At 49.4% G+C, this 25,291-nt stretch overlaps 1 protein-coding gene across 1 annotated transcript; it reads right to left on the bottom strand.

The window, feature by feature from the left end:
* Nucleotides 1-415: 415 nt before the first annotated feature.
* On the bottom strand, nucleotides 416-12,854 carry LOC132835352 (beta-enolase). The gene is made up of 12 exons (XM_060854803.1): nucleotides 12,778-12,854; nucleotides 11,155-11,249; nucleotides 10,750-10,845; nucleotides 9,249-9,307; nucleotides 7,705-7,774; nucleotides 7,471-7,604; nucleotides 4,518-4,740; nucleotides 3,186-3,383; nucleotides 2,145-2,346; nucleotides 1,313-1,421; nucleotides 1,124-1,182; nucleotides 416-704 (listed from the first exon to the last, which is right to left on the bottom strand). Exons 2-12 carry the CDS (start codon nucleotides 11,237-11,239, stop codon nucleotides 641-643), a joined length of 1,299 nt encoding a protein of 432 aa, XP_060710786.1. The 5' UTR covers nucleotides 11,240-11,249; nucleotides 12,778-12,854; the 3' UTR covers nucleotides 416-640.
* Nucleotides 12,855-25,291: the final 12,437 nt, after the last annotated feature.

Here is a 25,291-nt window from a genome sequence, read left to right as displayed (position 1 = left end):
GCGTTAGAACTGGAGAGATCATGGCTCTATCTGTGGCTGAACTCCATTTACCTGCCTTTGGTCTATATCTCGCTTCCTTTGCTGAACAAAACAGATTTAAAATTAACAAATGATGTCGCATCCCAGTGCCATTCCTGGAGCATGTATATAAATACTTCCAACACCTCTCTCCTGCCCAGTCTGGTCCAAAATCTCAACCACACCCCTACTGGAGAATGCCCCGAACCAGTGGAAAGAGTTTATTTCAAAGGGAGGAGGTTACAACAGGTTAACATTCTTGGGAGAGAGCACAAAGCAGCAACGGGGCATGTGTAAATGAGGTAGAAATCTCATTCTCAACTGCACTCCATCGATGAGGGAACAGCAACCAAAGCAACTCCAATTCCACCACCCAGAGGATAGACAGACAGACAGCTGAGTGACACGAGCACTTTATTCACCAACACATCACATCCTGATTACAAAGCAACATCTAGGTTTGACCAGAAGCCTTTGCAGGGGAGCCATGGGACAGGTGGAGAGGAGACAACTGGTGATGGTGGTGGATCAGAGAGAGAGAGCAGTCTTCAGGAGAGTGGAGTGAGGGGTTATGACGGCTAGATGCTGCTCCCTACAGCTCCCAGGGAAGCAGATCAGGCTTTCACAGTGGTTTCCGGAAGTTGCGACCAGCAAACTTGGCTTTGTCCCCCAGCTCCTCCTCAATCCTGCACAAAAACCACAAAGAGAATTGGGTTCATGTTCAACGCCTGCAATTCTCAGGACGTACCCGCTTCCCCTCCAACCCCTTCCCCACCAAATTCAGGCTCTAGTACACATTACACTGACAGAGGCTGTTACCTGGACTGGGAATGGTTGGTGAATCACATGACAGTCTAAAAAAAATGTACCCAGATGGAGAAACACCAGCCATTAGTTACAAGGATAACGAGAATTCTCCAGGATAGGGAGCAGCAGAGAGATGTGGGATGAGATTGAGGGATACAAGATCAAACTCTGATAAGGCCCAGTTATTCCCAGTGCTCCCAGGATTCTCTGCTCCTGGTGTTTGGTATTACCCTCCATCTTCAAAAAGCAGCCCCGTATTACAATCTCTGCAGAATTCTTCCACTTGAGTGTTACTCACCTCATCAGCTGGTTGTACTTGGCCAGACGTTCAGAGCGACACGGAGCTCCAGTCTTAATCTAAAAGAGAGAGAGAGGGAGAGAGAGAGAGAGAGAGGGGAGGTTACCCAGTGCTGTGCAGAACCAGCCAACACCAGAGAGAAAGCACGAGACAGCCGTCACCCCCCACGAAGGGAGGTCACACACTTACCTGGCCAGTGCAGAGACCTACAACCAGGTCAGCAATGAAAGGATCCTCTGTCTCCCCAGAACGGTGACTCACCATCACTCCCCAGCCATTAGTCTGAGCCAGTTTACAGCTGAAGGAACAGGAAAGGAAAGGGGAGTGAGTTACAGTGTAGAGGGAGCTGTAAACAACCCCATGCTGCACCGGTTCTTGCGGTGTTTAAGGATACTGCATTGATTTGGCCACTTTTTAAAAACTCAGCAGCTTCCTTTACAAGGGGAGGAGTGAGTGTGCACAGAGACAGGCTAAATCCAGGGGAAGACAGTAGTGAAGGAAACAGAGCTGGTGCTAATACTGTCACCACTCTGCCCAGTGATTACCCACACGCAGAGCTGTGTGCACTCTCTCCTCTCCTGAGAGAGAGATAGAGAGAGAGAGGGAGAGTCAGTCTCCAGTTTCAGACAACCCCAAAATAGCAAGGTTTGGAAAGGTCAGCATTCCCTGCCCCACCCTCCTCACTCCCATATGGTGTGTGACATTTGCAGTGGATGCACCCTAACCCCAATTACTATCTGGATTTCTGTAGGAGGTTCCTTCTCCTCTGACCAGGGGGTTCAGTGACAGCAGACAGCCAGCCATTCAGCCCATCACATCTGCAATGCAATCCCTGAAAGCTATCCATTTAGCACCACCGGCTTGGGCCATGCTCTTTCCCCATGGGACTGTGCCATGGCCCTCAATTCAGAGGTAGACTGAACAGAGCAACAACAAGCCACCACTTCAGAGAGAGTGCAGTGTGCACACACCCCCTCCCTTCCTTCCCCAACCCTCCCCGAATGAATGAATGATCACTCACGCCTTGATGGACTCAGAAACCGTTCCAATCTGGTTGACCTTCAGTAAGAGACAGTTGCAGGCTTTCTTATCCACCGCTGTCTGGATGCGTTTGGGGTTTGTGACAGTCAGGTCATCTCCCACAATCTGAATGGACACACTGGAGGTGAACTTGGACCAGTTTTCCCAGTCATCCTGGTCAAAGGGATCTTCAATGGACATAACTAAAGGAGGGAGAGGGAGAGTCAGCACCAGCCCAGGCTCTTAGAACAAAGAAAATTTCCAGCTCAGGAACAGGCCCTTCGGCCCTCCAAGCCTGAGCTGATCAAATCCACTGTCTAAACCTGTCGTTCAATTCCTAACCATCTGTATCCCTCTGATCCCCACCAACTCGTGCATCTGTCCAGATGCATCTTAAATGAATCTACTGTGCCTGCCTCTACCATCTCTGCTGGCAACACGTTCCAAACACCCCCCACCCTCTGGGTGAAGTACTTGCCGCGAGTACCCCCTTAAAAACTTTCCACCTCTTACCTTGAAAGCATGACCTCTTGTTATTGAATCACTCACCCTGGGAAAAAGCCTGTCTCTATCCACCCTGTCTATACCCTTCATGATTTTGTAAACCTCAATCAGGTCCCCCCTCAATCTTCTTTTTTCTAGTGAAAATAAACCTAATCTACTCAACCTCTCTTCATAGCTAGCACCTTCCATACCAGGCAACATCCTCGTAAACCTTCTCTGCACCCTCTCCAAAGCGTCCACATCCTTTTGGTAATGTGGCGACCAGAACTGTACACAGGATTCTAAATGCGGCCGAACCAATGTCTTGTACAATGTTAAGATGACCTGCCAGCTCTTATACTCAATACCCCGTCTAATGAAGGCAAGCGTCCCATATGCCTTCTTGACCACACTGTACCCTGAAGGTTGCTGCACAGGTGGATAATGGACCTGCTCTCCCAGATCTCTCTGCTCAACATTTCCCAAGGCTCTTCTGTTTACAGTATAGTTCACTCTTGAAGTAGATTCCTAACCAGCCACCTCCCTGTACTGCCCTTACCAGGGTAGTTATTGATGAAGGATTTATACAGATCGCCCAGCTTCTCCCCAGAGATGTAGCGGCTAGGATCGTCGGGAGATTTGAAATCCAGGTCATATTGTCCTTTGCGGCAGAACTCTGAGGCCGCCACGTCCATTCCAATGATAATCTTGTCGGTATAACCAGCCTTCTCGATTGCAGTCTTCAGCAACTCCAGAGCTGCAGAGTGGAAGGAAGGAACAAAGGAGGGTCACCCAACCCCAAACCATTAACTCTGATTGCTCTCTACCCAGACGCTGCCAGACCTGCCGAGCTTCCCCAGGACTCTTTCTGGGTTACAGCATCCACAGGTCCTTTGGATTTTAAGAAACTTTAACCCTTTGCTGCACTCTCTGGGTTGGGGGAGGGGGTGGGGGAAAGAGAATTGAATTCATTCAATTGTCACGTAACTCAAAATGGGTGCAGTGGAGTGAAACGATTACAAGCTGCGACTTTAGGTACAGAGATACCAAGGTACAGATTCTTAAACACAAACTCTTAGCAAAAATAAATTAGAAACATGAATACTCCAGCATTACAGATCTTCCAGAATTTTTTAAAAAATCAGTCATTGGGGATGGGAGCAAATAAAAAGGGGGAGGGGAAGAGTGTCTGTATCAGATTTATGGTTCCATCTTAAACAGTTCCCTCCATTTGCAATGAGATCCCAGTTCTCTGCTCTCTCCATTTCCCCCCCCCACCCCACCTGTAAAACAGAACTGAACTCGCTTTTCCCCGTTGACATTCAAGTTCCCAGCTGTGAGCCGGCCATTTTCTGCGTTTATTTCAGTGTCCTTCAGCTCTCAGACCATGGTATTTTATCTGAAGGTTGTAGGTCGGCGCCAAGCACTTCAGATTCGGTTACTGCTCCTGCAGCTAAAGTTAGGTCTTGACATTTGGAGAGGGCAGCGCGAAACAGAACATGAGCTTCTGAAAGCTCGACTGGCCACTCGTCAGCCCTGCGGCTCCGTCACTTGGCAACAGCACTAAGTAGGCAGAATATCCAGCCTGTGCCCTGCTACTCTCTGCAGGAGTTCAGGAAATGTCTTAGAATTCAGATTAACACATCCCAGGGAGCAGCCCCAATTCAGGGCCCAGTATACGGGCAGCAAGTGATCTTCTGGGTTGGGGAGGGGGGAGGGGGAAGTTTCGAGTTTCAGTTGCAGAGTGTGAATTCTCGCTGAGCTGAGGATTGACAGCGCTGGGGTCCTCCGTAAATTCCTAACCCGTTCCCAGGGCAGACAAGAGAGGCAGTCCTCCTCCCAGGGATGTCAGGGAGGTGGGTAGAGGAAGGGAAGGTTGGTGCATTGTTACCTTCATTGTTCTCCAGGATGTTGGGGGCAAATCCTCCCTCATCACCCACATTGGTGGCATCTTTCCCATACTTGGCCTTGATGACGTTCTTCAGGTTGTGGTAGACCTCTGCCCCAATCCGCATTGCTTCCTTGAAGGTGGCAGCACCAACAGGCAGGATCATGAACTCCTGCATGGCTAACTTGTTCCCAGCATGGGAACCCCCATTGATCACATTGAAGGCCTGCAGGGAAAGACAAGGGACCGACAGGGTTACAGCAGCCTGGAGGAACAGGCACGCACGTGGCCCACCCCCACCATTAACTCCACATTCTCCCAGCCTGAGGGAACTCCCACTGAAAGCCTGTAGGGGAGGGGGAACAAGGGACTGACTGTTCCAGCTTCCTGGAGGTACAGTGCCCAATGAGATTCAGGTACATAGCTCTTTAAAATGTCAGAAAATGGTCAAGGTGACCAATGAAATGCTGGCCTTTAGGAGGACAGGGTTCCACTCCTGACTTAAGGATGTACTGGCACTGGAGGGGGTTCATGAGGTTGATTCTAGAGTTGACGGGGTTGGCTCATGAGGAGGGACTGAGTAAATTGGGATTATACTCATTGGAATTTAGAAAAAAATGAGGGATATCTTTAACACGATCTAAACTGATGAAGGGAAGAGGTAAGATCAAAGCAGGGAGGCCGTTTCCACTGATGGATAAAACTAGAACTCAGGGGCAGGGCATCAAAATAGTGGGGGGTGGGGGAAGCAGATTTCAGACTGAGCTGAGGAGGAACTCCTTCCCCAGAGGATTGGGAATCTGTGGAATTCCCTGCCCAGGGAAGCAGCTGAGGCTTCATACGAAAGAGATGTTTGAACAGTGAAGGAACAGCGGGATATGGTGAGAGGGCTGGGAGGTGGAGCTAGGTCCGTGATCTGATTGAATGGTGGGGCAGGCTCGAAGGGGTCAGACGGCCTAGTCCTGCTGCTGGGTCTTGCTTTATGGAGATGGTTATACAATTAGACCCCTCTTAGAAATCTGTTAGGAAGAATGTCGTGGTCCTGGGGCTGGTCACTCAAAAGGTTTACAGGAAAAATAGCTGGATTTCAGGGAGGTCATGAGGAGAGATTGGACAAATGAGGCCTGTTTAGAAGGTTAAGAGGTGATCTACTCAAAGTCTTAGCAGGGAAAGACTAAGCAAAGGAACTATTCCCATTGGTTGACAATTTGAGAAACAGGGGCTCAGTGGTAAGAATTTGGACCGGGCCATTCAGGAAATGTTACAAAACAGTTCTACAACAGTGGTGGAAATTTCAAACACTTCCTCAAATGGCAGTCAACGCTAATTCAATAGTTAAATTTAATCTAACTTAGACAAATTCCCATGAATGGCCTCACAGTATAGGCCACTGATTGGCCATGAGTGGCTGAGCTGATAGAGGGTTCAATGGTGTCCCTATGTTTCCCATCCCCCCCTCCAAGTTAAGACCCCTCCGAATCTATCATGTTTCAATCAAGTCAACCCTTCCTCCACTCCAGCAGATACGAGTTCAGTCAGTCCAACTGGTCTCTTAAAATAACTCCCCCATTCCCGGTTTTAGCTTTCTCTAACTGCTTTCAGTATATTTACAACCCTTGCTGAATGAAGGTGATTTATACTGTACACAGTACCCCAGATTTAGTCACAGTGCCCTTTATAACTGAAACATTACCTCACTACTTTTGAATTTAATTTCCTTTTGCAATTAGAGGAACCTTGCTTATCCAAACAGCACGGGTGGGGAGTATGGTGTTCGGATAATTGAATGCTAGATAACAGTTCAGCCAAGCATCGGGACCTTCTGATCTTGTTCAGATAATCTGAACTTTGGATAATCGAGGTTACTGTGCAATAAGATTGCACTAGCTTTCCTAATTACTTCCTGTACCTGTGTACTAACCTTTCATGATTTGGTCACAAGGACATCAAATCCCCCTGCATCTCCAAACTCTGCAATCTCTTAGCACTGACAAGGAGTCCTTTCTGTTCTTCCTGATAAAATGGACACTTTCCCAGCTGATACTGTCCAAACCTTTTCATATCCATTTGTATACTCACGTCCTCTTCACAACTCTCTGCAGCCAGACCTTGATCAAAATGGCGGCCATCACTGCAGGGCATTGCTTGGAGGTGATTGGAGGAAGGTTGAGGGGAAAGGTCAGAGGTACGTTCTTTACCAGAGTGTGGTGGGCACGCAGAGTGCACTGCCAGCGGTGGGAGTCGAGTCAGAGACATTAGGGTCATTTAAGTGACTCTTGGTTAGGCTCATGGATGATGGTACAATGAAGGTCAGCACAACATCATGGGCCGAAGGGCCTGTACAATGCTGGACCATTCTAAATCTATAAGTCTATGCTAGTTGGAAAGAGGACTCAGCACAAGTTTGGTATTAGTTATACACAACTCCCTAACTCCGAACAGACCCAGCCCCATCCCTAGTGATCACCACTTGAAGCTGAACTTGTCTCTAGCTCCATTTCAGAACTACAAATGCGAAAAGGATTTTTGGTAAATTGGTTGCCTATGATTTTATTAATTACTCATTAATTCAAAGATCAATTTCTTGCTTTGGAATGATTTAATTCACTTCCAGTTACAGGACATTTTTGTGACTTTCTGAAGTTTGTTCATTGGCATTTGATACCTTGTGCCCAATCCCATGCTGCCCGTGACCGAGGGAATGTTTGATGGGGACAGGAAAGAACGTTTACTTTAAAGAATAGAGGGGGCTTTACTCTGAACTTCACTCTGCTGTCCCTATCCAGGGAATGTCTGAAGATGACGGCGCAGAAGGAGCTTTACTCTGTATCTAATCCCACGCTGTCCCGGTCCTGGGAATGTTTGGTGGGGCATCTCAGTGTGGTTTTAGGAGGAGCGGAGGTGGATAATGCAGGAATTGTAAGCTACTCCCACAGGCCGGGAATAACAGACTCACCGGGACTGGGAGGATGAGATCCTTATTGCCAGCGAGGTCAGCAATATGGCGGTACAGTGGCACCCCCTTCTCCTTCGCACCAGCTTTGCAAATCGCCAGGGACACACCCAGAATGGCATTGGCACCAAACTTAGCTAGAGAGAGAAAGAGAGAGAGAGAGATGACCACAGCCCTTTGAGCCTAGGCCAGGCAAAGTAAAGCAGTTGAGAATATTTCCCCCCGACCCACACTCACATTTATTATCAGTTCCATCCAGGTGTAACATCAGCTCATCGATCTTCTCCTGCTCAAGTACATTCACTTTCTGTGAAAGAGTAAGTTGAACATTTGGTGTTCGATACCGCGGATTGCGAAAGGGACAACGACAGTGCGACATTGCGCTAATTTAGCCTCAGCACCACGAGACAGGGAGCATAAAGCATTCCAGACCTTGGTTACTTGGATGACTGAGCAGAGATCATGGGAAGGATTCGGTAACTTTAGATTAGATTACTTACAGTGTGGAAACAGGCCCTTCAGCCCAACAAGTCCACACTGACCCACTGAAGCGCAACCCATCCATACCCCTACACCTAACACTACAGGCAATTTAGCATGACCAATTCACCTAACCTGCACATCTTTGGACTGTGGGAGGAAACCGGAGCACCCGGAGGAAACCCACGCAGACACGGGGAGAATGTGCAAACTCCACACAGTCAGTCACCTGAGTCGGGAATTGAACTCGGGTCCCTGGCGCTGAGGCAGCAGTGCTAACCACTGTGCCACCGTGCTGTTCAGGTAACCTTGGAGGGCAGATCACAGCTTACAAGAATGTTAGCTGGACTTCAGCTGATACATTAATGAGGACATAATATAAGTGAGAATGGTTTTCTCAAGAATTAGAAGACTAAGGGGTGATCTGATCAATGTCTTCAAGATATGAACAGGAGAAGACAGTGGATAAATTATTTCTGCTCTTTGGGAATTCTAGAACTAGGACAATTAGGACCAGATTATCCAGGAGAGATGTTAGGAGACTCAACACACAGGGAAGGAGATTTGGAACTCTTATACAAAATGGCAGCTCTTGCTTGATCAGAGAGACAGACACTTTTGTTAAGCAAAGGTACAAGGGATATTGGCCACAGGGAAAACAATGGAGTTGGACCACAAATCTGTCAAAGTCTCACTGAGTGGTGGGACAGGTTTAAATGGCCTACTCGGGATTAGTGGTGCTGGAAGAGCACTGCAGTTCAGGCAGCATCCGAGGAGCAGTAAAATTGACGTTTCGGGCAAAAGCCCCTCATCAGGAATAAAGGCAGAGAGCCTGAAGGGTGGAGAGATAAGCTAGAGGGGGGTGGGGGTGGGGAGAAAGTAGCATAGAGTACAATAGGTGAGTGGGGGAGGGGATGAAGGTGATAGGTCAGGGAGGAGAGGGTGGAGTGAATAGGTGGAAAAGGGGAGGAAAACTGCTGTGCTTTTCCAGCACCACTCATCCAGAATCTGGTTTCCAGCATCTGCAGTCATTGTTTTTACCACCTTAAATGGCCTACTGTCCTCACATTCCCGCGGAGAGGTTTTACTGTACTGACTGGGGGGGGGGGGGGGGGGGGGGGAGAAGAATACAGCTGATCAGTGAGCCCTGGGGTTCAGTGTGCTATCTTCAGCAGATTATAAACTGGGGGGAGCTGCAGGGCAGTGTTAGCTCTGTGGGGCTCAGCTGAATGGAGGCGGCTGTGCAAGGCAGAGAAGCACGTTTCCACTCAGCGGCAATCAGAGGGGCTGCGGTACGTTACCTTCTCAATCAGCGCTGGGCCAAGGTGTTTATTGATGTTCTCAACAGCCTTCAGTACTCCTGTAAAGTGAGAGAGAAAGAGAGAAATGAACAGTGAGCAGATGACCCAAAGAGTCGGGCTCTTGTATAGCCGCTGGCTATGACCTTCCATGGGGTCAGCTTTTCAGGGAGATGGTGAGCTGATTTATTCTGACCCTGTGGGGGGGCCCTTTACACTCAATCATCAATTCAAGTCAAGCCCAACAAACAGAAGACATTCCCCATTGTGTTATGGAGGAGATGGTGACACTCGAGATGGATTTACGGACAGTAACTCAGCAAATACAGCAGCTGGTCCAGACTGCAGAGCCAGTGGAATGTGGCCGGTGAGTGGGGGAGGGGTAGAACTTACACTCAGTTACCAGCAGAAACCAGTCACTGGCACAGGGCTGCAACTAACGATTGCATTATATTTTCACTGGACTGAACCTGCAGGTTGCAACAAGTGATCACTGCAATGCGGCATTCGGCTAATTTAGCCTCAGCACCCTGGGGATTGGGAGTATAAACCGTGTCAGGGTACCAAAACCCTGCTTACACTCCAATTACAGGACTGTACAGATCGGGTACCACAGTTTAGGAAGAATACATTGGCCTTGGAGAGAGAGCACAACGTAGGTTTACAAGAATGAAGGGCCAGCAGCGGCCTCTCAGCACCTAGTGGGTGGCACGGTGGCACAGTGGTTAGCACTGCTGCCTCAGCGCCAGAGACCTGGGTTCAATTCCCGCCTCAGGCGACTGACTGTGTGGAGTTTGCACATTCTCCCCGTGTCTGCGTGGGTTTCCTCCGGGTGCTCCGGTTTCCTCCCACAGTCCAAAGATGTGCAGGTCAGGTGAATTGGCCATGCTAAATTGCCCGTAGTGTCAGGTAAGGGGTAAATGTGGGGGTTGCGCTTCGGTGGGTCGGTGTGGACTTGTTGGGCCGAAGGGCCTGTTTCCACACTGTAATAATCTAATCTAACCTGGGACCCAGGTTCACCTCCACTCTGAGGTGACTGTGTGGAGTCTGCATGTTCTCCCTGTGCCTGTGTGGGTTTCCTCCCACAGTCCAAAGGTGTACAGGTTAGGGTGGATTGGCCATGCTAGACCACCCCATAGTGTCCAGAGATGTGCAGGTTAGGTGGATGAGCCATGGGAAATACAGGTTCACCGGGATGGGGTCGGATGTCCGGGTGCAGTCTCAGAGCTGAAGTGTGTGTTCGCACTGTCGGGATTCTGCCCGGCTAAAGGCACCTCAGTAACCTGTGAAGGGTCAAAATACTCAACCTGATGGCCCTGGGGAAAGGGCTTTAAGTGATTCAGATGGTCACCTTCATAAATCCCAAGCCATCACACAACACACAACACCTCCATTGTTCCAATACTGCAGGGGACAGCACTGACTGTGGGGAGACACTCTGGGGAGCTGTTTCCTTGCTCTGCTCCACCCTCAGCACCTTTATAACCCAGGGCAGCTGACTCACCTTTGCCCAGGTACCTGGACTTGTCTCCATCACGAAGTTCCAGAGCTTCGTAAATCCCTGTGGAAGCCCCACTCGGTACGGCTGCTCGGAAGTGGCCTGAAAGTAGACGCAGCTCACGGTCAGGACAAAGGCTTCATTAATCTGCGCTTTTCCAGCAACACATTTTCAGCTCTGATCTCCAGCATCTGCAGTCCGCACTTTCTCCTCATTAATCAGTGGCCAGGTATACAATCACACAATAACGGACTTTGTTTACACATCTCACAACTATCCAGCTCCAATGTTACACACTGATCTCCCCCCTTCACAAACAAATCACCCACCATTCTGAACCCCCACCACCTGCTAGCACACACACCACCACCCACCCCCCAAACTCCTCTTCCAATCTCAGGCCAGACTCACCTTTGGCCGTGTAGAGGTCCACTTCAACAGTGGGATTCCCTCTGGAATCCAGGATTTCCCGGGCATGGATCTTCTCAACTGACATTTTGCTGCAACTGAAATTACCCACTGGTTAAAAACGTCAAGAGACAGACAGACAAAGATGGAGCCGGGGTTACGGATTACTACCCAAACACCCCCTGGGAGGTGCACGTGAGACCCGACTCTCCAGGGAAAGGGTTAACCTCACCTCCACACGAGGTACCCAGTGTCAATGATTGGCAGGAAGTGAGAGAGAGAGAGTCAGCAGTCACATGCAGCTAGGCAGTGATCACTTTGTTCAAATCTTCAAGGCCTGGGACCATTGATGGTTATCCCCCCTCCCCCCAAACAGGGAATAGATTCAGGAATGAGGTTAAACAACAGGGTCAGGAGCCTCGGGGGGAGGGGGGAGAGAAGAGAGAGGGGGGTTGGACTCTCCCATCATGGACAGTGTGGGTCAGAGCTGACCCCCAGGAAGCATGGTTGCCTCTCCCCATCAGATAAACCTACCCACCCCCCCACCCCGATAGACACAGACCCTTCGCCAAGAGGACAGGGTCAGCAAAACCCTCCACTGCACACCCCCAAAGTTCCCATCAAATCAGTGGAGCCAGAGATCACAAATTTTAAAATGCAGTCAGTTATGAACAGAAATTATAACTAACGTTCCTTTGTTTAAAAAAAATAACAATCTCCTAATTCAGTCTGTGATTGCGGCACCCAGAGAGTCAGGAAGGGACAGGAATAAAGCACTCACTACCCTTACACACATCATCCACACCCCCCACCCCCCCCCACACACACACACACACACACACACACACACCCCCATCCACACACACCATCCCCCCCCACACACACACACACACCGCTCAGATAACACTGCAGCCTCTCTCAGGCACAGAAACCTGACAGTGCCCCTTTACGGGGGGAGGGGGCGGAATGGGGTGGGAATGGGGAAGGAGGATGGGATGGAGAGGGGAGGAGAGGGGTGGGGGGAGAGAGAGGAAGGAGGGAGGGCGGGGGGCAGGGAGAGGAGGACAGGATGGGGGGGGAGGGGGGTGGGGGGGGAGGGGAGTGGGTGGGGTGGGGGGGAGGGGAGTGGGTGGGGTGGGGGGGGAGGGGAGTGGGGAGGGGGGAAAGGGTGGGGGGGGGGGGGGGAGGGTGGGGGGGGGGGGTGAAAGGGGGGGTGGGATGGGGGAAGAGGGGGGGTGGGGTGGAGGGGGGGGGGGGGGGGGGGGGAGGGGGGAGGGGGGGGGTGGAGGGGAGGGGGGAGGGGGGGGGGGGGAGGGGGGAGGGGGGGTGGAGGGGTGGGGGTGGGAAGGGGGGGGGGGGGGGGGGGGGGGTGGGAAGGGGGGGGGGGGGGGGGGGGGGGGGGAAGGGGGGGAAAGGGGTGGGGGGGGGAAAGGGGTGGGGAAAGGGGGGGGGGTGGGGAAAGGGGGTGGGGAAAGGGGTGGGGGTGGGAAAGGGGTGGGGGGGAAGGGGTGGGGGTGGGGAAAGGGGTGGGGGTGGGGGGGAAGGGGGGGTGGGGGGTGGAAGGTGGGGTGGGAGGGGGTGGGGGGGGAAGGGGGTGGGGGGGGAAGGGGGGGGGAAGGGCCCTACCTGCTCTCTCCCAGCCTCTGCCTCTCTCTGTCTCAGGCTCCGCTCTTTCTGCCGCCGCTACTTCCTGTTCCGCCTTTTATAGCATCGGCCCCGCCCCTTCCCTCAGGCCCCGCCCCCCTCGCTCCCAGGGACTGTCTGCATTTTCCTGTCTCCATCAGGAGCGCAGCAAATGGAGAGAAGGGAAAATGGTTCCATTCTCCCCACCCCCAGTCACATGAGGTGAGGGAATATTCCTCAAGAGGCAATGATTGCAGAATCTCGAAATATTTTCAGGCAGTGATGAAAAATGATTAGATTAGATTCCCTACAGTGTGGAAACAAGCCCTTCGGCCCAACAAGTCCACACTGACCCTCCAAAGAGTAACCCACCCAGACCCATTTCCCTCTGACTAACGCACCTAACACTACAGGTAATTTCCCATGGCCAATCCACCCTAACCTGCACATCCCTGGGCACTATGGGACAATTTCCCATGGCCAACCCACCCTAACCTGCACATCCCTGGGCACTATGGGACAATTTCCCATGGCCAACCCACTCTAACCTGCACATCCCTGGACACTATTGGACAATTTCCCATGGCCAACCCACCCTAACCTGCACATCCCTGGACACTATGGGACAATTTCCCATGGCCAACCCATCCTATCTTGCCCACCTTTGGACTGTGGGAGGAGACCGGAGCACCTGGAGAAAACCCACACAGACACGGGGAGAATGTGCAAACTCCACACATGCATTCCGAGGCTGGACTCGAACCGGGGACCCTGGTGCTGTGAGGCAGCAGTGCTAACCACTGAGAGACCGTGTCAGGAAACACACAGAAATACATGTGGGACTGGGTCGATGGGTGGAGTGGCCTTCTTCATGTTCCTTGTCTCTTATTCCTGATGAAGGGCTTATGCTCGAAACGTTGAATTCTCTATTCCTGAGATGCTGCCTAACCTGCTGTGCTTTGACCAGCAACACATTTGCAGCTACGTTTGTAACAACAGCAAAACAAATACACAGGAGACACAGACTCCATCTATAGCAACACCTCCCTTTCTCTCTACCTCTCTCCTCCACCTCTCCTATTCTCTCTCCTCCCTCCTTCAGCCCCTCCATCTCTCCCCACCCCCTTTATGCGCTTCGCCAAGGGCTGTCTCACTGAGACACTGAAATGGTCTGAACTCTCCTTTTCTGGCTAATGTTAAACGCCTTCGTTGTGTTTGTCAGGTCACTCGGGGTTTTGACTCTGTTAGGTTGGGCTCTATGTAAATGCAGGCTGTGTGTTGTCTCTAACACACGGGGGAAAGTTACAGCCGGTCCCTGAGTGTTTGTACTAGATTGGGAAAAGGTGAAGGTTCAGCTACAGCAGGGATTACACAACTGATGCTGACCTGCAGCTTAGCACGTATAGTGTGTGGGTAATGTAATCCCCTTGGTGCACATTCACCGCCAGCGCTGAGGGCTGAGGCCGAGCTCTCAACACCACACACCTCCCTCCCTCCCTCTCTCTCTCTGTCTGCCCGTCTCTCTTTCTATTTCTACCGCAGTCTCTCTATCTGTCTCTGCCGCGTGGTCTCTCTATGACTTTGTCCCTGTCTCACTTCCCGATGTCTTGTTTCATCCCCAGCATTCTTGTCTGTCTGTCTCTCCTTCTCTCTCTGGCGGAGCCATTTTTCCCTCTCCTTCCCTCTCTCTCTCTCCCTCCCTCTCTCTCTCCCCCTCTCTCTCTCTCTCCCTCTCTCTCTCTCCCTCTCTCCCTCTCTCTCTCCCTCTCTCTCTCTCTCCCTCCCTCTCTCTCTCTCCCTCTCCCTCCCTCTCTCTCTCTCCCTCTCCCTCCCTCTCTCTCTCCCTCTCCCTCCCTCTCTCTCTCTCCCCCCCTCCCTCTCTCCCTCTCTCTCCCTCCCTCTCTCCCTCTCTCTCCCTCTCCCTCTCTCAGTGGCTGAGCCATTTCTCTGTGTGTGTGTGTGTCCGTGACTGAGTTACTGAAACAGCCTGCATCTTCTGCAAGGCGGGAGGCGGAGACCTCAAGGGCACTCAATGTCACACCCGCTCTCTGCAGCATTTCCACAGCAGCTCATGTCCGGTTGAACTCAGTAACATGACAAGCTCCGTGCAGACAAAAGGGGACTTGAGCGGATTGAATCCCTGCAGAATATCCCCCTTCACTGGCTCTCACCTTGAGCTTTCATTTATCGCTCACCAAAATGGAGAGCTCTCTGCGGTCTGCAGAAATACACGCGTTTACGAAATCCTCTTAACAGGAGAGTCAAGATGTTGCTTCAAGGCAAAATTATCCCAAATTTCCCACTTTGGATCATTTCCCAGTGAGTCCTGATGGAAAATGAGTATTATTGTGTGCTGCTGTGTGTGTGACTGTGTCTCTCAGTGAGTGTTTGAGGGATGCATCTGTGGGAGCCTCTATTAATGTCTGTGTGTGTGCATCAATGTGGTATGTGTGTGAACATGTGTCTCTCTCTGTTAGTGTGTCTGTGTGTGTATTATGTATCAGTAAGTATCTCTTAATATGTGTGTGTCTCTCTGTAAGTTGTGTGTGCGTACGTCTGTACATGTGTATCTGTGTGTGTCTCTTAGTGTGTATGTCTCTCTGTGAGTATCAGTGTGTGTGTGTCTCTGTAAGTATGTGTCTGTGTCTCTCTGTGAGTATCTGTGTGTGTCTCTCTGTGAGTGACTGTGTGTGTCTCTCTGTAAGTATCTGTGTGTGTCTCTCTGTGAGTGTGTGTGTCTCTCGGTCACTATCAGTTGTGAGGATGTTCCCTGGATGTGAAATTTCAGTTATATATGCAGGCCCTGGAAAGGCTGATTTTTTTTTAATTCAGAGAAAGTAATTCATTTTGCAAAGCAGGAACAGAGCCAATTGTAATTAAATACTGCAAGGAGGGGATACTGATCAGAGCGAGCTGTGTGTAAATCAGTGGCTGTGTCAGGTCAGGTGGAGAGACAGTTAATAAAGCAGGTAGTGCCCTTGGATTTGTTATTGGGGATATGGGGACAAAGCCATGCATTCTAGTGAGCCTGTATAAAACTGGTTTGGCCTCAGCTTCGGCCCATCATGTCCCTGCAGGTTATTATGCTCCTGTCTCCTTTAGACCCGTTCTCCAGCTCTTGGCCTGTGGCCCTGTATTTTACAATGTTTCAAGTCTTCATCTAAACATTTCCTAAATATGGGGAGGGCTCCTGCCTCTCCCCTCCCTTTCAGGCAGTGCGTTCCAGACCCCCCACCCCCTGGGTGAAAACATTCTTTCTCAGATCCCTGTCACCCTCCTCCCCTTTACGTTAAACCTGTGTCCCCTGGTTACTGACCCTGTCTCAGGGGAAAGAGTTTCTCCTGATCCATCCTGTCTGTGCCCCTCAGCCCAGTCTGCTCGAAGGAAAATGTGCAGAGTATCCAGTCTCTCGTCACCACTGAATCCCCCCAGTATCCAGTCTCTCTCCATCACTGAATCCCCCCCAGTATCCAGTCTCTCGTCACCACTGAATCCCCCCCAGTATCCAGTCTCTCGTCACCACTGAATCCCCCCAGCCCAAGCAATGTTCTGAGGAATGTTTGCCTCTGCAAAGTCAAGATTAATGTCAGAGCACCTGCGGTCTCCTCCCTTTCCTCGCACAGCATTCTGGTTAATGTCTCATCTGAGCATAAGGATGATCCACTTTAAGCTGGTAAAATGATTAATACCTCTCCTCTCTCACAGTTACTTTGTTGAAGGACGTCACGGACTCTCCTCCCTGATTTCGAGACCCACACATTGCCTAGGATTTGTTACAACTCATTGGGAGGGGGTCCAGCTGTCCATGGAAATCAAGTCCTGTATTCACACAGAACATAGACCATTCCAGCACAGTACAGGCCCTTATAGAACACTCCAGCGCAGTACAGGCCCTTACAGAACATTCCAGCGCAGTACAGGCCCTTATAGACCACTCCAGAGCAGTACAGGCCCTTATAGAACACTCCAGCGCAGTACAGGCCCTTATAGACCACTCCAGAGCAGTACAGGCCCTTATAGAACATTCCAGCGCAGTACAGGCCCTTATAGACCACTCCAGAGCAGTACAGGCCCTTATAGAACATTCCAGCACAGTACAGGCCCTTATAGAACATTCCAGCGCAGTACAGGCCCTTATAGACCATTCCAGAGCAGTACAGGCCCTTATAGAACATTGCAGCGCAGTACAGGCCCTTATAGACCATTCCAGCGCAGTACAGGCCCTTATAGAACACTCCAGCGCAGTACAGGCCCTTCGGCCCTCAATGTTGTGCTGACCTGTGGAACCAATCTGAAGCCCATCTAACTGACACTATTCCATTCTCATCCATACGCCGATCCAATGACCATTTAAATGCCCTTAAATTTGGTGAGTCACTTCTCAACCTTCTGTCTTATGAAAACAGCCCCAGTTCCTTCAGCCTTTCCTCGTAAGACCTTCCCTCCACACCAGGCAACATCCTGGTAAATCTCCTCTGAGCCCTTTCCAAAGCTTCCACATCTTCCTATAATGCAGTGACCAGAACTGTACACAATACTCCAAGTGTGGCTGCACCAGAGTTTTGTACAGCTGCAACATGACCTCGTGGCTCCAAAACCCGAGTCCTCTACCCGTAAAAGCTAACTCACCGTATGCCTTCTTAACAACCTTATCAACCTGTAACAACTTACAGGGATCTGTGTACCTGGTCACTGAGATCTCTCTGCTCACCTACACTATCAAGAATCTTACCATTAGCCCAGTACTCTTTATTCCTGTTGCTCCTTCCAAAGTGAATCACCTCACACTTTTCTGCATTAAACTCCATTTTCCACCTCTCAGCCCAGCTCTGCAGCTTATCAATGTCCCTCTGTAACCTGCAATATTCTTCAGCACAGTCCACAACTCCTCCGACCTAAGTGTCATCTGCAAATTTACTAACCCATCCTTCTATGCCCTCATCCAGGTCATTTATAAAAATGACAAACAGCAGTGGACCCAAAACAGGTCCTTGTGATACCCCACTAGTAACTGAACTCCAGGATGGACATTTCCCATCAACCACCACTCTCACTTCTTTCAGCTAGCCAATGTCTGATACAAACCACTAAATCACCCTCCATCCCATGCCTCCGTATAATGTGCAGGAGTCTACCGTGGGGAACATTATCAAATGCTTTACTGAAATGCATATACACCACATCAACTGCTTTACCCTCATCCACCTGTTTGGTCACCTTCTCAAAGAATTCAATAAAGTTTGTGAGGTAGGACCTATCCTTCACAAAACTGTGTTGATTATCCCTAATCAAATTATTCTTTTCTAGATGATTATAAATCCTATCTCTAATAACCTTTTCCAACACTTTACCAACAACTGAAGTGAGACTCACTGGTCTGTAATTACCAGGGTTGTCTCTACTCCCCTTCTTGAACAGGGGAACAACATTTGCTACCCTCTCGTCATCTGGCACTATTCCTGTAGACAATGACAACATAAAGATAAATCCCATCTGGCCCAGGGGACTTATCTATTTTCCCACTTTCCAGAATTGCTAGCACCTCCTCCTCGTGAACCTCAGTCCCATCTTGTCTAGTAGTCTGTATCTCAGTATTCTCCTCGACGACATTGGTATTCACACTAGGAAAAGACAATGAAAAATATTAATTTAGCGCTTCCCCTATCTCCTCAGACTCCTTGCACACCTTCCCACTGCTATCCTTGATTGGCCCTAATCTTTCTCTAATCATTCTTTTATTCCTGATATACCTACAGAAAGCTTTAGGGTTTTCCTGGATCCTACCTGCCAGTGACTTCTCATGTCCCCTCCTGGCTCTTCTGAGCTCTCTCTTTAGGTCTCTCCTGCCTAACTTGTGACTCTCAAGTGCTCTAACTAGGCCTTCACATCTCATCCTAACATTAACCTTCTTCTTCCTCTTGACAAGAGATTCAACTTCTTTAGTAAACTACGGCTCCCTCGCTCAACCACTTCCTCCCTGCCTGACGGGTACATACTTATCAAGGACACACAGTAGCTGTTCCTTGAATAAGCTCCACATTTCTGTTGTGCCCACCCTCTGCAGTTTCCTTCCCATCCTATGCTTCCTAAGTCTTGCCTAATCACATTGTAGTTGCCTTTCCTGCTGCTGTAGCTCTAGCCCTGCGATATATGCCTATCCTTTTCCATCATTAAAGTAAACATAGACAAATGTGGTCACTATCACCAAAGTACTCACCCACCTCCCAAATCTAATACTTGGCTGGGTTCATTACCCAGTACCAAATCCAATGTGGTCTCACCCCTTGTTGGTCTGTCTACATACTGTGTCAGGAAACCATCCTACACACGTGACAAAAACTGACCCATTTAAAGTACTCGAACTATAGTATTTCCAGTCAATGTTTGGAAAGTTAAGGATCCCCATAACAACTAACCTGTTACTCTCGCTCCTATTGAGAATCATCTTTGCTATCCTTTCCTCTATATCTATTCAAATGCCTGTAGAAAACTCCCTACAGGGTGACCTCTTCTTTCCTGTTTCTAACCTCAGTTGACAAGTCCATAAACGTCCTTTCTGCCACCATAATACTGTCCTTGACTAACAATGCCACACTTACACTTCTTTTACCATCTTGTCTGTTTACTGAAACATCTAAATCCTGGAACCTGCAACAACCATTCCTGTCTCTGCTCTACCCATGTCTCCGAAATGGCCACAACATCGAAGTACCAGGTACCAACCCATGCTGCCAGTTCACCCACCTTATTCTGGATGCCCCTGGCGTTGAAGTAGACACACTTCAAACCACCTTCCTGCTTAGCGGTGGACTCTTGTGACCTTGATACCTCATTTCTGACCTCACGACTCTCAACCTCCTTGATACCGGAGCTCCAATGTAGGTTCCCATTCCCCTGCTGAATTAGTTTAAACCCTCCTGAAGAGCATTAGCTCCCTATTCTTCACCTTGCTAGCACGTGGCACGGGCAACAAACCAGAGATAACAATACAGACACACATACACAGTCACATATACAGACACACGTACACAGACATGTACAGACATACTTACACAGTCACATATACAGACACATGTACACAGTCACATAAACAGACACGTACACAGTCACATAGACACACGTACACAGTCACATAAACACATGTACACAGTCACATGTACAGACACACGTACACAGAGACACGCAGACATATGCAGACACACGTACACAGATACATATACAGGCACACACAGACACATATACAGGCACACAGAGACACACACACAGATACACAGACATGCAGACATATGCAGACACATACACAGAGGCAGACACAGATACATGCATAGACATATACACACAGACACATACACACACAGACACATATGCACATATACACTTACACACACATGCACAGATATGGATACACAAATACACACACACAGACATATGCATACACAGAGTCATACACACACACACACACACACACACATAGAGTCATAGAGATGTACAGCACGGAAACAGACCCTTCGGTCCAACCCGTCCATGCCAACCAGATATCCCAACCCAATCTAGTCCCAACTGCCAGCACCCGGCCCATATCCCTCCAAACCCTTCCTATTCATATACCCATCCAAATGCCTCTTAAATGTTGCAGTTGTACCAGCCTCCACCACTTCCTCTGGCAGCTCATTCCATACATGTACCACCCTCTGCGTGAAAAAGTTGCCCCTTCGGTCTCTTTTATATCTTTTCCCCTCTCACCCTAAACCTATGCCCTCTAGTTCTGGATTCCCCGATCCCAGGGAAAAGACTTTTCCTATTTATCCTATCCATGCCCCTCATAATTTTGTAAACCTCTATAAGGTCACCCCTCAGCCTCCGACGCTCCAGGGAAAACAGCCCCAGCCTGTTCAGCCTCTCCCTGTAGCTCAGATCCTCCAACCCTGGCAACATCCTCGTAAATCTTTTCTGAACCCTTTCAAGTTTCACAACATCTTTCCGATAGGAAGGAGACCAGAATTGCACGCAATATTCCAACAGTGGCCTAACCAATGTCCTGTACAGCCACAACGTGACCTCCCAACTCCTGTACTCAATACTCTGACTATTAAAGGAAAGCATACCAAACGCCTCCTTCACAATCCTATCTACCTGTGACTCCACTTTCAAGGAGCTATGAACCTGCACTCCAAAGTCTCTTTGTTCAGCAACACTCCCCAGGACCTTACCATTAAGTGTATAAGTCCTGCTAAGATTTGCTTTCCCAGAATGCAGCACCTCGCATTTATCTAAATTAAACTCCATCTGACACTTCTCAGCCCATTGGCCCATCTGGTCCAGATCCTGTTGTAATCTGAGATAACCCTCATCTCTGTCCACTACACCTCCATCTGCAAACTTACTAACTGTACCTCTTATGCTCGCATCCAAATCATTTATGTAAATGACAAAAAGTAGAGGGCCCAGCACCGATCCTTGTGACACTCCACTGGTCACAGGCCTCCAGTCTGAAAAACAACCCTCCCACCACTACCCTCTGTCTTCTACCTTTGAGCCAGTTCTGTATCCAAATTGCTAGTTCTCCCTGTATTCCATGAGATCTAACCTTGCTAATCAGTCTCCCTTGGGGAACCTTGTCGAACGCCTTACTGAAATCCATATAGATCACATCTACTGCTCTGCCCTCATCAATCCTCTTTGTTACTTCATCAAAAAACTCAATCAAATTTGTACACACAGAGACAGATACACACACACTCAGACAGACCCAGACACACATACACAAACACACACACACAGAGACACATACCTAGACACACACACTCAGACAGATCCAGACTCTCAGACAGACCCAGGCACGTGTGTGCACACACACACACACACTCAGACAGACCCAGACCACACACACACACACACAATCAGACAGACCCAGACACACATACACAAACACACACACACAGATACATATCTCGACACACACACTCAGACAGATCCAGACCCAGACACAGACTCTCAGACAGACTCAGGCATGCGCGTGCACACGCACACACACACACACACTCAGACAGACCCAGACACACACACACTCAGACAGACCCACACACACACTCAGACAGACCCAGACACACACACACACACACACACACACACTCAGACAGACCCAGACACACACACACTCAGACAGACCCAGATAAAGTAAAACACGGTGTAGTGGATGGAGAGAGCGACCAGTTGAATGGTTCCTTTCCTCAGGGCTTGCTCTGGGAAGATCTTTTTGCTGACCAACAACTGCTGTTTGCTGAGCTTTCTCTTCCAGGTACTTACTGCACTCACAGAGCAACCGGTTCACAGACTGCAAACACAGGCAATGGCTGATCTCCAACTCAGATCCCTGTTCCCACTCTCTTCCTTCTTACGCTTTGACCCCTTTAGCCCTAACAGCTGGATCTATCTCCTTCTTGAAAACACACCATCTGCTTCCTACACAGAACATAGAAAAATACAGCGCAGTACAGGCCCTTCGGCCCTCGATGTTGCACCGATCCAAGCTCACCTAACCTACACTAGCCCAATAACCTCCATATGCCTATCCAATGCCCGTTTAAATGCCCATAAAGAGGGAGAGTCCACCACTGTTACTGGCAGGGCATTCCATGAACTCATGACTCGCTGAGTAAAGAATCTACCCCTAACATCTGTCCTATGCCTACCAACCCTTAATTTAAAGCTATGCCCCCTCGTAATAGCTGACTCAATACGTGGAAAAAGGTTCTCATGGTCAACCCTATCTAAACCCCTAATCATCTTGTACACCTTCCTGTGGCAGGTTTCCCCCTTTCTGGGTGAAGTCATTTCTCCTCATCTCAGTCCCACCCTGTACCCATAAACTGTGACTCCCTAATTCTCTAAGTTACCATTAAAGTCTCTCAGCTACTGCTGAGGGAAACTAAACTGACCTTCTTCAGCAATTTATTCCCACACAGTGAGAGAGAGAGAGAGATTTCAATTCCCCCCCAGAGGTCCCATTGCTTCTGGCCAGACTATTCACACCCACAAGTTGTTCTGCTCCATGGAAGCCCATTCCAGAGTTTTTGGATGGTGCTTTGTCATTGAGAACAGGTCACTGGTCACAGGAGAGGTGATAACCTGGTAGTATTATCGCTGGACAATTAATCCAGAGACCCAGCTAATATTTTGGGGACACTGGTTCAAATCCAAATAGGACTACTTCCAAACAGCATAAACAGCAAGTGATAGACAGAGCTAACCAATCCCACAACCAATGGATCAGATCTTAGCTCTGCAGTCTTTCCACATCCAGTTGTAAATGGTGGTGGTGAATTAAACAGATGGTAGAATTTGAATTCAATTTTTAAAAATGTCTGGAATGGAGAATCTACTGATGACAATGAAATCATTATTGATTGTTGGAAAAACCCATCTGCTTCACTAATGTCTTCACTGAATGAAATCTGCCATCCTCACCTGGTCTGTTCTACATGTGACTCCTGACCCACAACAATGGGGTTGACTCTCAGTTGTTCTCTGAAATGGCCTAGCACATACCACATTACCACATACCACATACCATCCTCCCTCAGTTGATGAATTAGTATTCCTCTATGTTGAACAACACTTGGAAGAAGCACTGAGGATGGCAAGGACACACAATGTACTCTGGATGGGGGATTTTAATGTCCCCCCACCAAGAGCAGCACTACTGATTTGAACTGATCGGGTGCTAAAGGACATAGCTGCTAGACTGGATCTGTGGTAGGTGGTGAGGGAACCAACAATAGGGAAAAAACATACTTGTCCTCATCCTCATCCTCACCAATCTGCTGGCTGCAGATGCACCTGTCCATGACAGTATTGGTAAGATGACCACCGTACAGTCCTTGTGGAGACAAAGTCCTGCCTTCACATTGAGAATACCCTTAATGTGTGGCACTATCATTATGTTAAATGAGACAGACTTTGATCAGATCTAGCAACTCTGGTCTGGGCATCCATGAGACGCTGTGAGCCATCAACAGCAGCAGAATTGTACTCCAACACAATCTGTAACCTCATGGCCCAGCATAACTCCCACTCAACCACTACTATCAAGGCAGGGATCACTGGAGAGTGTGGGAGGGCATGCCAGGAGCAGCACCAGGCATACCTGAAGATGAGGTGTCAACCTGGTGAAGCTACCAAACAGGACTACTTGTCAAACAGCATAAACAGCAAGAGATAGACAGAGCTAAACGATCCCACAACCAATGGATCAGAGCTTAGCTCTCCAGTTGTGAATGGTGGTGGAGAATTAAAAATACACTGGAGAAGATGCTCCATAAATACCCCCCTCCTCAATGATGGAACAGTCCAGCACATCAGAGCAAAAGGTAAGGCTGATGCATTCACAACAATCTTCAGTCATGATGTGGACTGAAACCAACACATGGCCCATTCTAACAGATGAGAGACTTAACCAACAATCCAGGTCTTTTTCGATGTATAATTTCAGTTACATCACACTGTAAACTTTTGCAATAAATTCTGTGTCCTACGATCTTACACTCCACAACTACCTGGTGAAGGAGCAGCGCTCTGAAAGCTAGTGCTTCCAAATAAACCTGTTGGACTCTATTGTATGCTTTTTAACAATTTTCAGCCAGAAATGCTGAGTGGGTGATCCATCATGGCCTCTTCCAGTGACCCCCAATTTAATTCACTCCACCTGATATCAAGACGGTTGGAGACACTGAATTCTGCAAAGGCTATGGGCCCTGACAACATTCCGGCAATAATACTGAAGACTTGTGCTCCACAATGTGCTGTTCCCTGACCCAAGCTGTCCCAGTCCAGTTACAACACTGGCATCTGGCCAACAAGGGGGAAAATTGCCCAGGTATGTCCTGCACAGAAAAAGCAGGAGAAATCCAACCCGGACAACTCCCTCCCCATCATCTCCTCTCGATCATCAGGAAAGTGACGGAAGGGGTCATCAACAGCACCCGCTCAGCAATAACCTGCTCAGTGACGCCCAGTTTGGGATCCCCCAGGGTCACTCAGCTCCTGACCTCATTCCAGCCTTGGGTCAAACATGGACAAAAGAGCGGAATTCCAGAGGGGAGGGAAGAGGGACAGCCCTTGACATCAAGACTGCATTCGACCGGGTGTGACATCAAGGAGCCCGGGGAAATCTGGAATCAGTGGGTATCAGGGACAAGCATTCCTCTGGTTACAGCTATACCTGGCACATGGGAAGGTCAGCTCCAACAACACTCAAGAAACTCGACACCATCCAGGGCTAAAGCAGCCCCACACCCACAAACACCCCCTCCCTCCCTTACCCACCCCCCCTCAGTAACAGCAGTGTGTACCATCCCCTCCCTCCCTTACCACTGACACTCAGTAACAGCAGTGTGTACCATCCCCTCCCTCCCTTACCCACACCCCCTCAGTAACAGCAGTGTGTACCATCCCCTCCCTCCCTTACCCACCCCCCCTCAGTAACAGCAGTGTGTACCATCCCCTCCCTCCCTTACCC

Source organism: Hemiscyllium ocellatum, chromosome 44 (assembly GCF_020745735.1).
Source record: "Hemiscyllium ocellatum isolate sHemOce1 chromosome 44, sHemOce1.pat.X.cur, whole genome shotgun sequence".
In the NCBI taxonomy this organism is placed as follows: Eukaryota; Metazoa; Chordata; class Chondrichthyes; order Orectolobiformes; family Hemiscylliidae; genus Hemiscyllium; species Hemiscyllium ocellatum.
The sequence above is the reverse complement of the archived record's forward strand: the minus strand, read 5'-3'. Positions and strand labels throughout refer to the sequence as shown.